This window comes from Gracilinanus agilis, chromosome 2 (genome assembly GCF_016433145.1).
Source record: "Gracilinanus agilis isolate LMUSP501 chromosome 2, AgileGrace, whole genome shotgun sequence".
NCBI lineage: Eukaryota > Metazoa > Chordata > Mammalia > Didelphimorphia > Didelphidae > Gracilinanus > Gracilinanus agilis.
In genome coordinates this window covers 453,889,282-453,901,869 of record NC_058131.1, presented here as the reverse complement: position 1 = coordinate 453,901,869, position 12,588 = coordinate 453,889,282, and the positions used below count along the sequence as shown (strand labels likewise).

The 12,588-nt window shown below is 33.9% G+C and overlaps 1 protein-coding gene across 1 annotated transcript in view; it reads left to right on the top strand.

The window, feature by feature from the left end:
• KLHDC1 (kelch domain containing 1) overlaps nt 1-12,588 on the top strand; it is a 65,607-nt gene that overhangs the window by 47,333 nt on the left and 5,686 nt on the right. The window contains exon 13 of the mRNA XM_044659955.1: nt 5,040-5,124. Coding sequence (XP_044515890.1) covers nt 5,040-5,124 — 85 coding nt within the window. The remainder of the gene's footprint in view (nt 1-5,039; nt 5,125-12,588) is intronic.

Below are 12,588 nucleotides of genomic sequence, written 5' to 3'. Positions count from 1 at the left end.
TGAATCAGAATATTTATTAATATAAAAGCAAAATATCAGAATGTTTTCTTAATTTGATTTTATCTGAAGAATTAGATAGTTAAATTATTAGAAATATTTGACCCACTTTTCATTAATGTTGCATACTTGAAGTTGTTAGTCTTTGAAATTAAGTGGATAATTCCTGTATGATGAAGGCAAAAGATATTAAGATACTGAAAATTATTGCAATTCTTAGTAATTTATATTTAAAGCATTCTTTTATGGGTTAGGGTGGTGGCAGTAGGAATTTGCTTTTTGAAATGTTTTAAAATCTAATCAATTCAGAAATTTGTACCTGTCGATTTAGATTATGGAAAAGCATGTTATTGTGTATAATTCCTAATTGATTTTGTGATCTATTTAATCCTACTGAATTATTTGAATAGGAAATTTGAAGTATATTAAAAATCATTAATTTTTTATTAATAATTGGGAATAATATGTTAGATTATTAGACTGTAAAAAGGATTTTGAAGCTATATTCTGTTATATGACTTTCTAATATAATTAGTGGTAAATTATGATAAATTTATGAAGGAAATTGTTAATTTAGTGCAATATGAGAATTGTTATTATTAATAATGGACTTTGGTTTAGATTTTTTTGTCATATCTTTTTAGACATTTTTTTCTATATAGGTTATTCATATTGAACTAAAGTAAATTTATAATGATTTTTCTAGTATTTTTATTTAGTTATTTAATGAATGAATGTTTAGTAAGTTTAGTTTGACAAAGTTTAGTTTTGACAAAAGGGCCTGAAAATCTCTAACATTTATATATATAATAACATATTATATATATAATATATATTTATATGCCAACTATAGAAGCACAATGAGAATTTACCATGTTTTCAGTACATAGAGAAATATGATTCCTGCATTGTTTTTAATTTATAATAATTGGTCAGAATGTACCTTTTAGCATGTCTAGAAAAATTAGTCATTTTTTATTCCTTAATTTATAATGCTAATTATAATTATAAGTTTGGTGGTAGAAAGAAATGTATTTTTTAAATAGTTAATTGTTCTTGGGATGTCATTTCAGCCCTTGTTAAGAACTTATTAAGAGATTCACTAGAGCAACAAAATGATTATCAATATAATTCTAGGTAGAAGAGCTATGTAAAAAGATTTCTTTTAATTCAGCTGATATGTCATGTAAATAATATGCTTTATTAGAATGTTTAGGTGATAAGTTAGAGCAGCTGTGAGAGGACATAAACTATCAGAGTCTGTAGAAAAAAACATCAGGTTGCAAGCTAGAATGTCACCAAAATCAAGGCAGGAAAGGCTTTCCAGTGTTCTTCGAAGATCAAGTCCAGGCCAGAATTTTCCTAAGGCAGATAAAAAAGAGGCAGATCTATCTTCAGGTATGAGGTGAGGAAGAGAAAAGGTGGGATACAGTTTAGTGTAAGGAGAACAGTGAATATTTGCTGATTTTTTTTTTTTATGAAAAAGAGAATTTAGTTTGTCTAAATTCAGTTTGTGCTAATTTTTCCAAGTCATTCAAAATATAATCTGCCCAATTCTCCCCTTGTGGCTCTCCTAAGCAGAACATACTATATATATGAAGAAATCTCTTTTGTTCTCCTCCCCAATTCTCTTGAACCAAAGCTTTTGCTTGGTTTGAGTAGACAATAGCTGAATGATAATGAACACAACCAACTATGGGGTTTTCCTTTGTGTCTCTAAGAGATACTCAATAAAATATTGGAGTAGGTCCTTAGGAATTATTGTTCTGCCCCAAAGATTATGCCCAAGGTATATATTTTCTTTTCCATGATAAAATTATACCCTCCTTATAGGTGGGCCTTCCCCCCTTCTTTTTCCCTTATACCTCAAAAGTTATGGGATGGCTAGGGTGGTGGTAGTGGTTGGGGGTGGGAGATGGGAAGTTATTACTGTGTCAAAACAAAATGTATCAGTTTATTTTTTAAAGACTTGTGATTGGTTTTCACTGAAGGTCTTTTGATTTATGAAATTGGAGAATTGGGCAGAATATTTCCCAAAATAAACTCTCATGACCTACTTATGATCTGTGGTCACAAATACATCCGCCATTGAATTTGTGCTCAGTGTTTGAAAAAATCATTTCACCTGAGGTGCGAATTATATGTATTTTACTGTGTGAAATTGTTAAATCCAACCAAAAAACCCTGATCTACTCAAGTTATATGGTAACAAAAATAAGAAATAACATAATTATTTTAAGGATTGTTGCCATAGTATTTTGATTAATTAGTAAATAATAAACAGAGTACTCTCAAAGAGTCTCTGCTGTCAAAAGGCACATTCAATGGTTTTATCAAACAGTTTTAACTATTCCTTAAAAATGGAGAATCAATTTTTAAATCTTGAATGCATTTTTTTTTCTGAGAGTTGGAACTTGCTGAAATATAATGTTGCTGTAAAACTATGAAATTGGTTCTTGGTGAGTGATGTGAAATAAATAAAAAACACATTTTAGTTCACAAGTGTATTCTTTGAAATTAGAGATGTATATAAACCATTAGACCCATCCCCTTTTCAAGATATAAAATGCTCCACTCTTTTATTCAGGGATTTGTAGAAAGAATTACCTGACACATTTATTTAAATAATAGTCTTTTTTGGGGTTGCTTTTGTTGTCAGCAACATTTATTAAGCACCTAAAATATGTTTAATAGGGAAATACAAAAGAATTAGAAGACATAGAACATGTCATTCCTTCCAAAAGTAAATCAGTCCACCAACCAAGAAACACATATTGAACTTCTACTATGTGTTAGGCACTAGGAATACAAGTACAAAGAATAAAACAATCTCTACTTTCTAATAGGGAAGATAGATACAGCTATAATACATACAACATAAATATAAAATGAATATACATATATTCATTAAATTCAAGGTAGTTTGGGAGAGAGAGCACTAGAATTTGGAGGGGTGATGCAGAAATCAGGAAGGATTTCATATACAACATAGTGCTTGAGCTTGACTTAAAGGAGAATATTGACTCTTAGGAGGTAGAAAGGAAGTGCATTCCATATAATGGGATATAGCCAAAGCAAGGGTTTAGAGACAGGAAATATATAGTATCATGTTTGGGGAAGCCTAGTTTGTCTGGATTGCAGAGTATAAAATACAGCGAATATGGAAAGTAGGTTTGGGACAGATTCTGAAGGACTTAAAAAGCTAAACAGAGCAGTTTATATTTTATCCTCTAGACAATGGGAAGCTACTAGAATTAAGTAAGAATTGAGTGACAGGGTTAGATATATGCTGAAATAAAAGCACTTTAGAAGCTATAGGATGGACTTGAGAGGCAAGGAAATCAATTAGGATTCTATTGGAATAATCTAGGCCAGAGATAAGGAATTCAAACTAAGATTTTAGCTATATGAGTTGAGAGAAAGGGTCATATTCAAGATATGTTTGTAACAGAAACAGCAAAATTTGGCAAATATTTTGGCTATGTAGTGAAAGACAGTGAAGAGTTGAAGAAAAGTAAGGAGTTGAAGTAGAAGAAAATGCTGGGGTAATGAATCCAGTAGATTGGAAGGATGATGGTGCCAAGGGAGGAACATGTTTATGTTTCTTCATAAACTTCAAATTTAACAGTACAAAAATGTTAAACTTTTCCAAGTACAGGAATGAACAGAGGAATCAGGTTGAGGTAAAGGATGGACTGCTTTCTGGAGGTTGTTTTTGAAAAAAATTTTAAGGCAGTAGGGGACACAGATTGGTGAAAAGATAATTAGTGGGCATTCCAGACAGAATAATGGATAAGTCATGTGGGGGATAGGAAGAAGGTGAACTCGACTAGAGCAGAAGGTCCACATAGGAGAGTAACAAGAAATAAATTTGGTAAGTGAAGGAAGAGTAACAGTTTATTAAGTCTTGAATACTAAGGGTACTAGGAATACTAGGCAATACTTAAAATTCTTTAACAGGCTGTTGGTTGACCAAAGTATTTTTAGAAGATTATTTTAGCAACTCTTCATTGGAACTGTGAGAAGGTAGAAGAATAATGGGGAGACTTAGGTGGGTGCTGTAGTAGTAGTGCAAACTCAAAGTAATGAGGTTTTAGACTAGAATGGTAGGAATGGAAATAGAAATGAAGGAGAGCAAATTAGAATCTGCAAAGAAAATATAACAGTGACTTTGAGATGAACTATGTCTGGCAGAAAATTGTCAAAAATGACAAAAAGATATCAAAAGATTGATGGAAATTAATCAGAAGAAAGTGCAATTAATAGGAAAATTTGAGAAGTGTATCTTTTTTTTTTTTTTAGTAAAAGGTGGTGAATCCAGTTTTTAAAAAGTGAAGTTATAGTTGAAACAAGAGACAGGAAAAAAGAGTGAGGCAGAGCTGTGGGTAATAATAGTAACCGATTTTAAAAGTACTTTTACAGTATACTTTTCTTACAACAATTTCAGTACCTAGTTAGTAGTTAAATATTATCCCCCCTCCTATTTTTTTTTAAACCCTTACCTTCTGTCTTAGAATCAATACTAAGTATTGGTTCCAAGGCAGAAGAGTGCTAAGGGCTAGGCAGTGGTGATTAAGTGACTAATACAGAGTCACAAAGAAGTGTCTGAGGTCATATTTGAACCAAAGACCTCCAATCTCTAGACCTGCCTCTCAATCACTGAGCCACCTAGCTGCTCTGCCTTTTTTTTTTTTTTTTTTTTTTAACAAATGAAGAAACAGACTCATAGAGATTGTGTAGTGTCCCTTTTATCACATAGCTAATAAATGTCAGGGCTGAGATTTGAACCAGGTTTCCTGATTTCAGGTCCAGAGTTCTTTCCAGCACAGCACGGTGCCATTAGTGAGTCATCTACATTTAGGGGTTATAGTAAATGAACTCAGGAGGGAATATTTCATTCTAGCCCCTTTGAGGACATGCCAAAAGCAAAGATTAATTCAAGTAAACATTCTGTTTTATTGAAATAGAGCCTTTTGTTACGTTGTGATATTATGACATCCCTTTCTTAGCAGTAATTCATTCTTTACAATTTTCACTCACAGGTTATGGCATACTGCCTGTTTGGGAAAAGAAAATGAAGTAATGGTATTTGGTGGTAGCAAAGATGATTTGCTTTTTATGGATACAGTAAGTAAATATCTAAACATTTTCTTTGACTATTTTATTATTAAAATTAAAAAGCTGCTTATTTGAGACATTGAAAATGTGGTAATATAAAACCTGGCAACTCTCATTATAATTGCCAAGAATTCAGATGAAATAATAGCTCTTTTTAACGAATTGCTGACTTTAAGAGCTAACAGCTTTTGTGGGAGCATTTCTCAAACATGTCTATACCCGAAAGTTCCAACTTCAAACTAGATGCTCCTAACCTCTAAAATTCACAAGGCTTCTCCTGTGACTGGACATGTCCATCTCGGGGTTACTATTCAATCACCTATGCTCAGGGAAGGAAATAAGTACAAAAGAGCAGTGCCTGGGCCAAGGCCCAGGCTTAAGTCACCTAGCTAGCCTCTTCTTTAACAGGTAGTCTGTATGTTAGCAGATAGCCATTTTTGCCAAGTAATGGAAAGATACAAGTTCCTATTACATGCATAATACCTTTTTAGGGAGAGGCTTGAACAGTCTTGCTTGAAGTAAAGCAAGCCAAAACCACAGAATTACTTCTGTCTGTTGATTGGGCTGCTCCTCCCAAATGCAGTTTTGAAAAAAGCCTTCCCTACTTCAGGTCAATGAGAAGATAGGAAACCAAGGGGCCAATCAGGGTTTGTTGCAGTATTCTAAAGTGACAAGTCCAGGTATTGTGCAAGGATTCTTCAAGTTTGGATTTGTCTAGATAGCCTCTCAGATATAGAGGTTCTTTCAACTTTACATTCTATAATTCTTTTTTTAAAAGATATTTTATTTTACCAATTACACATAATAACAATTTTTCACATAAGTTTTTTGAAGTTATATGATCCAAATTGTCTCTCTTCCTTCTCTCTCTCTCCCCCTTCCTGGAAATGGTAAACATTTGATTTGGTGTATATATATGTGTATTATCAGTACATTCTCTAATTCTTTATGGGTGATATAAAATATAACAACTCATAAAAGCTCATTTTCCTGGGTAGGAAGAGCTGGATATATCTTGGCTTCTCTTTTGGAGTTCTTGTAGATATTTTGGTCATGATTAGTACTAAATTTTTAAAAACATGTATTTTCATTAAGTCTTATGCCTCTCATGTTCACTCTTTTTTAGATGTTAAATTCAAATCTGAGTACAGAGAGGTTTAATAAAATGTTTCTATGTTAAGATCTGGGAAATAAATGAACCTTCAATACCCTTTATCTCTAGGAGGGAACTGTTTTCCTATTGCCAACACTTTGGAAAATGTAGGAACATAGAGGCCATACTTATGGGCCTAGATTTTTCTATTTATTTAGGGTCAGTTGGTTGAGAGGCAGAATGGTATAGTGTAGTGATGGGCAATTTTTTTTTATCATTTATTAATATTTATATTTTATAAAAGTTAACATGGTTACATGATTTATGCTCTTACTTTCCCCTTCGCCCCCCAACCTTCCCCCCTCCCCTGGCCGATATGCATTTCCACTGGTTTTAACATGTGTCATTAATCAAGACCTATTTCCAAATTGTTGATAGTTGCATTGGTGTGGTAGTTTCGATCCCCAATCATGTCCTCATCAACCCATGTATTCAAGCAGTTGATTTTCTTCTGTGTTTCCTCTCCTACAGTTCTTCCTCTGAATGTGGGTAGCATTCTTTACCATAAGTCCCTCAGAATAGTCCTGGGTCATTGCATTGCTGCTAGTACAGAAGTCCATTACATTCTATTTTACCACAGTATATCGGTCTCTGTGTACAGTGTTCTTCTGGCTCTGCTCCTTTCGCTCTGCATCAGTTCCTGGAGGTCTTTCCAATTCACATGGAATTCCTCCAGTTTATTATTCCTTTTAGCACAATAGTATTCCATCACCAGCATATACCACAATTTGTCCAGCCATTCCCCAATTGAAGGGCATGCCCTCATTTTCCAGTTTTTTGCCACCACGAAAAGCGCAGCTATAAATATTTTCATGCAAGTCTGTTTATCTATGATCTCTTTGGGGTACAATCCCAACAATGGTATGACTGGATCAAAGGGCAGGCATTCTTTTATAGCCCTTTGAGCATAGTTCCAAATTGCCATCCAGAATGGTTGGATCAGTTCACAACTCCACTAGCAATGCTTTAATGTTCCAATTTGGCCACATCCCCTCCAACATTCATTACTCTCCCCTTCTTTCATTTTAGCCTTTCTACTAGGTGTGAGGTGATACCTCAGAGTTGTTTTGATTTGCATTTCTCTAATTATTAGAGATTTAGAACACTTTCTCATGTGCTTATTGATAGTTTTGATTTCTTTATCTGAAAATTGCCTATTCATGTCTCTTGCCGATTTATCGATTGGGGAATGGCTTGATTTTTTATACAATTGATTTAACTCCTTGTATATTTGAGTAATTAGACCCTTGTCAGAGTTTTTTGTTATAAAGATTTTTTTCCCAATTTGTTGTTTCCCTTCTGATCTTGGCTACATTCTTTTGGTTTGTACAAAAGCTTTTTAGTTTTATATAATCAAAATAATTTATTTTACCTTTTGTAATTTTATCTAACTCTTGCTTGGTTTTAAAATCTTTTCTTTCCCAGAGATCTGACAAGTATACTATTCTGTGTTCACTTAACTTATTTATAGTTTCCCTCTTTATATTCAAGTCATTCACCCATTCTGAATTTATCTTAGTGTAGGGTGTGAGATGTTGATCTAAACCTAATCTCTCCCATATTGTTTTCGAAATTTCCCAACAGTTTTTGTCAAATAGTGGATTTTTGTCCCAAAAATTGGGCTCTTTGGGCTTATCATATACTGTCTTGCTGACATCATTTACCCCAAGTCCATTCCACTCATCCTCCCTTTTATCTCTTAGCCAGTACCATACCATTTTGATGACTGCTGCTTTATAGTATAGTTTAATATCTGGTACTGCTAGGCCCCCTTCCTTCACATTTTTTTCATTATTTCCCTTGATATTCTTGATCTTTTGTTATTCCAAATTAAATTTGTTATAGTTTTTCCTAATTGAGTGAAAAAGTTTTTTGGTAATTTGATAGGTATGGCACTAAATAGGTAAATTAATTTGGGTAGAATGGTCATTTTTATTATGTTAGCTCATCCTACCCATGAGCAATCAATGTTTTTCCAGTTGTTTAGATCTAATTTTAATTGTTTGGATAGTGATTTGTAGTTGTTTTCATATAATTCCTGTGTTTGTTTTGGTAGATAGATTCCTAAGTATTTTATGTTACCTAGGATGATTTTAAATGGTGTTTCTCCTTCTACCTCTTGCTGCTGTGATGTGTTGGAAATATATAGAAATGCTGATGATTTATGTGCATTTATTTTGTATCCTGCAACCTTTCTAAAGTTGTTGATTATTTCTACAAGCTTCCTAGTTGATTCTCTAGGATTTTTAAAGTAGACTATCATATCATCTGCAAAGAGTGATAGCTTAGTCTCCTCGTTGCCTATTTTAATACCCTCAATTTCTTTTTCTTCTCTAATTGCTACTGCTAGTGTTTCTAGTACAATGTTAAATAATAGAGGAGATAATGGGCATCCTTGTTTCACTCCTGATCTTATTGGAAAGGCTTCTAATTTATCCCCATTGCATATGATGCTTGTTGATGGTTTTAGGTATATACTGTTTATTGTTTTTAGGAAAGGTCCTTCTATTCCTATACTTTCCAGGGTTTTCAATAGGAATGGGTGCTGTATTTTGTCAAAGGCTTTTTCAGCATCTATTGAGATAATCATGTGATTTTTGTTTTTTAGATTGTTGATATGGTCAATAATGTGGATGGTTTTCCTAATGTTGAACCATCCTTGCATTCCTGGTATAAATCCCACCTGATCATGGTGGATGATCCTCTTGATCACTTGCTGGAGTCTCTTTGCTAGTATTCTATTTAAGATTTTTGCATCTATGTTCATTAGGGAGATAGATTTGGTCTGTAGTTTTCTTTCTCTGTTTTTGATCTCCCTGGCTTTGGAATCAGTACCATATTTGTGTCATAAAAGGAATTTGGTAGGACTCCTTCTTTGCTTATTATATCAAATAATTTGTGTAGTATTGGGATTAGTTGTTCTTTGAATGACTGATAGAATTCACTCATGAATCCATCAGGCCCTGGCGATTTTTTCTTAGGGAGTTCTTTGATGGCTTGTTCAATTTCTTTTTCTGATATGGGATTATTTAGGTATTCTATTTCTTCTGCTGTTAATCTAGGCAATTTCTATTTTTGTAAATATTCATCCATATCTCTTAGATTGCTATATTTATTGCCATATAATTGTGCGAAATAGTTTTTAATGATTGCCTTAATTTCCCCTTCATTAGAGGTGAGGTCTCCCTTTTCATCTTTGATACTGTCAATTTGGTTTTCTTCTTACCTTTTTTTTTAGATTGACCAGTACTTTGTCTATTTTATCTGTTTTTTCAAAATACCAGCTTCTAGTCTTATTTATTAATTCAATAGTTCTTTTACTTTTGATTTTATTAATTTCTCCTTTGATTTTTAGTATTTCTAATTTAGTTTTCATCTGGGGATTTTTAATTTGCTCGCTTTCTAATTTTTTAAGTTGCATGCCCAATTCATTAATCTATGCCCTCCTTAATTTGTTAATATATGCACTCAAGGATAAACTTCCCCCTGAGTACTGCCTTGGCTGCATCCCACAGAGTTTGGTAGGATGTCTCATCATTGTCATTCTCTTCAATGAAATTGTTGATTGTTTCTATGATTTCTTCTTTGACTAGCTGGTTTTGGAGAATCACATTATTTAATTTCCAATTAGTTTTTGATTTGCCTGTCCAGGTGCCCTTACTAATTATTATTTTTATTGCATTATGATCTGAGAAAGTTACATTTATTATTTCTGCTCTTTTGCATTTGTTTGCAATGTTTCTATGCCCTATTACATTACATGGTCAATCTTTGTGAATGTACCATGTGCAGCTGAAAAGAAGGTGTACTCCTTTTTGTCCCTATTTATTTTTCTCCACATATCTATTAAATCTAATTTTTCTGGGGCTTCATTCACCTCTCTTACCTCTTTCTTATTTATTTTTTGGTTTGATTTATCTAGATCTGAAAGAGGAATATTTAGATCTCCCACTAGTATGGTTTTACTATCTATTTCCTTCTTGAGCTCTACCAGTTTCTCCTTTACAAATTTGGATGCTATGCCATTTGGTGCATACATATTGAGCAATGTTATTTCCTCATTGTCTATACTGCCTTTTATCTGGATGTAATGACCTTCCCTGTCTTTTTTAATCATATCTATTTTTACTTTGGCTTTGTCAGAGATTATAATAGCCACTCCTGCCTTTTTTTTCTCATTTGAAGCCCAAAAGATTTTACCAAAGCCCTTTATTTTAAACTTGTGTATGTCCACCCGCCTCATATGTGTTTCTTGTAGACAACATATGGTAGGATTTTGGTTTCTAATCCACTCTGCTATTTGTTTCTGTTTAAAGGGTGAATCCATCCCATTCACATTCAGAGTTATAATTATCAGTTGTGTATTCGCTGACATTTTGGTATCCTCTCCTAGTTCTACGCCTATTTCCTTTTAAACCAGTGGTTTGCTTTAAGCCAGTAACCCTTGTCCCCTCCCTTGATTTACTTCCCTTTTTACCCCCTCCCTTATTATTCCCCTTTTTTTATTTTTAAAGGCCTGATGAATTCCCTCTCCCTTCTTCTCCCCTCCCTTTTTTTGACCTCCCCACTCCCTTGCTCCCCTTGGTTTATCCCTTCTGATTTTTTCAGAAGGGTTAGATAAGAGTTTTATGTCCCAATGGATAGTATAGCTACTCTTCCCTCTCTGGGTTGATTACACTGAGAGTAAGGTTTGATTATTACCTCTTAATGCTCTCTTCCTCTCCTTCTTATAATAGTATTTGTCCCCTCTCCTTCCCATGCCCTCTTTGTGTGTAATAGAATATCCTATTTTTCTTATTCACTCAAGTTTCTCTTGGTGTCCCCTGCTATTCACCCCCTCTTTCCCATCCCCCATGCCATCTTAGATTATTTAGTGTTCCACCCTCACCCTGTGAATTATTCTTCTGATTACTATAATAGTGAATACTATAATAGTGAATAGAGTTCACTACAGAGAATTATACATAACATTTCTCCACATAGGAATACAGATAATTAGATCTCACTGAGGCCCTTAAAAAGGCAAATTTAAAAAATATGAGTTTTTTTACTTTCCCTTCTGTTTCTTATTTATCTTTTCATGTTTCTCTTGATTTTTGTGGTTGGATATCGAACTTTCCATTTAGTCCTGGTCTTTTCTGTGCAAATGCTTAGAAATTTTCTATCTTGTTGAATACCCAAACTTTTCCCTGGAAGAATATAGTCAGTTTTGATGTGTACGTGATCCTTGGTTGTAAACCCAGTTCTCTTGCCTTTCTGAATATCATGTTCCAAGCCTTGTGGTCTTTTAGTGTGGAGGCTGCCAGATCCTGTGTGATCCTGGTTGGTGCTCTTTGATATCTGAATTGTCTCTTTCTGGCTTCTTGTAAATTTTTTTCTTTTACTTGGAAGCTCTTGAATTTGGCTATTATATTCCTGGGGGTTGTCTTTTCTGGGTCTAGTGTAGAGGGTGATCTATGGATCCTTTCAATGTCTATATTGCCCTCTTGTTGTAGAACTTCAGGGTAATTTTGCTGAATAATTTCTTTTAGTATGGAGTCTAAATTTCTATTAATTTCTGCTTTTTTAGGAAGACCAATGATTTTCAGATTGTCTCTTCTAGACCTGTTTTCTTGATCTGTCAGTTTCTCATTGAGATATTTCATTTTTCCTTCTATTTTATCAGTCTTTTGACTTTGTTTTATTTGTTCTTGATGTCTTGCTAGATCATTGGCTTCTACTTGCCCAATTCTTGTCTTTAGAGACTGGTTTTCTGCTATAAGCTTTTGATTTTCCTTTTCAGTTTGGTCTGACCTGTTTTCCAGCTGTTTGATTTTGGTCTCCAATTTGCTTATTAATTCTTTTGATTTGGGGGCATCTTTTTCTAATTGCCCAATTCTAGCCTTTAGAGACTGGTTTTCAGCTACAATCTTTTGGTTTTCCTTTTCAATCTGGTCATTTCTGGTCTTTGATTTACTTGCCTCACTTTCCAATTGTGAAATTCTGCCTTTTAAACTGTTATTTTCTTGCCAGATCTCTTCCATCTTTCTCATGATCTCAGATTTGAACTCTTCAAGACCTTGTGACCCATTTTCATTGTTTTGGGAAGGTTTGGATTGTTTGTTCTCCTCTGCTGTTTCCTCTGTTGTCTGGATTTTTTCTGTGTAAAAGTTGTCCAGTGTTAAAAGTTTTTTCTTCTTCATCTTTCTCTTCTGGTTTTCCTGATGATTCTGGCTTGCCATTGTAAGCTGAGTTCTCTCTCAGCTTTATGGTCGCTCCCAGGATCTGTCTGCACTCTTTATAGACTCCTGAGATCTTAGGTCTAGTTGTTCTGAGACAAG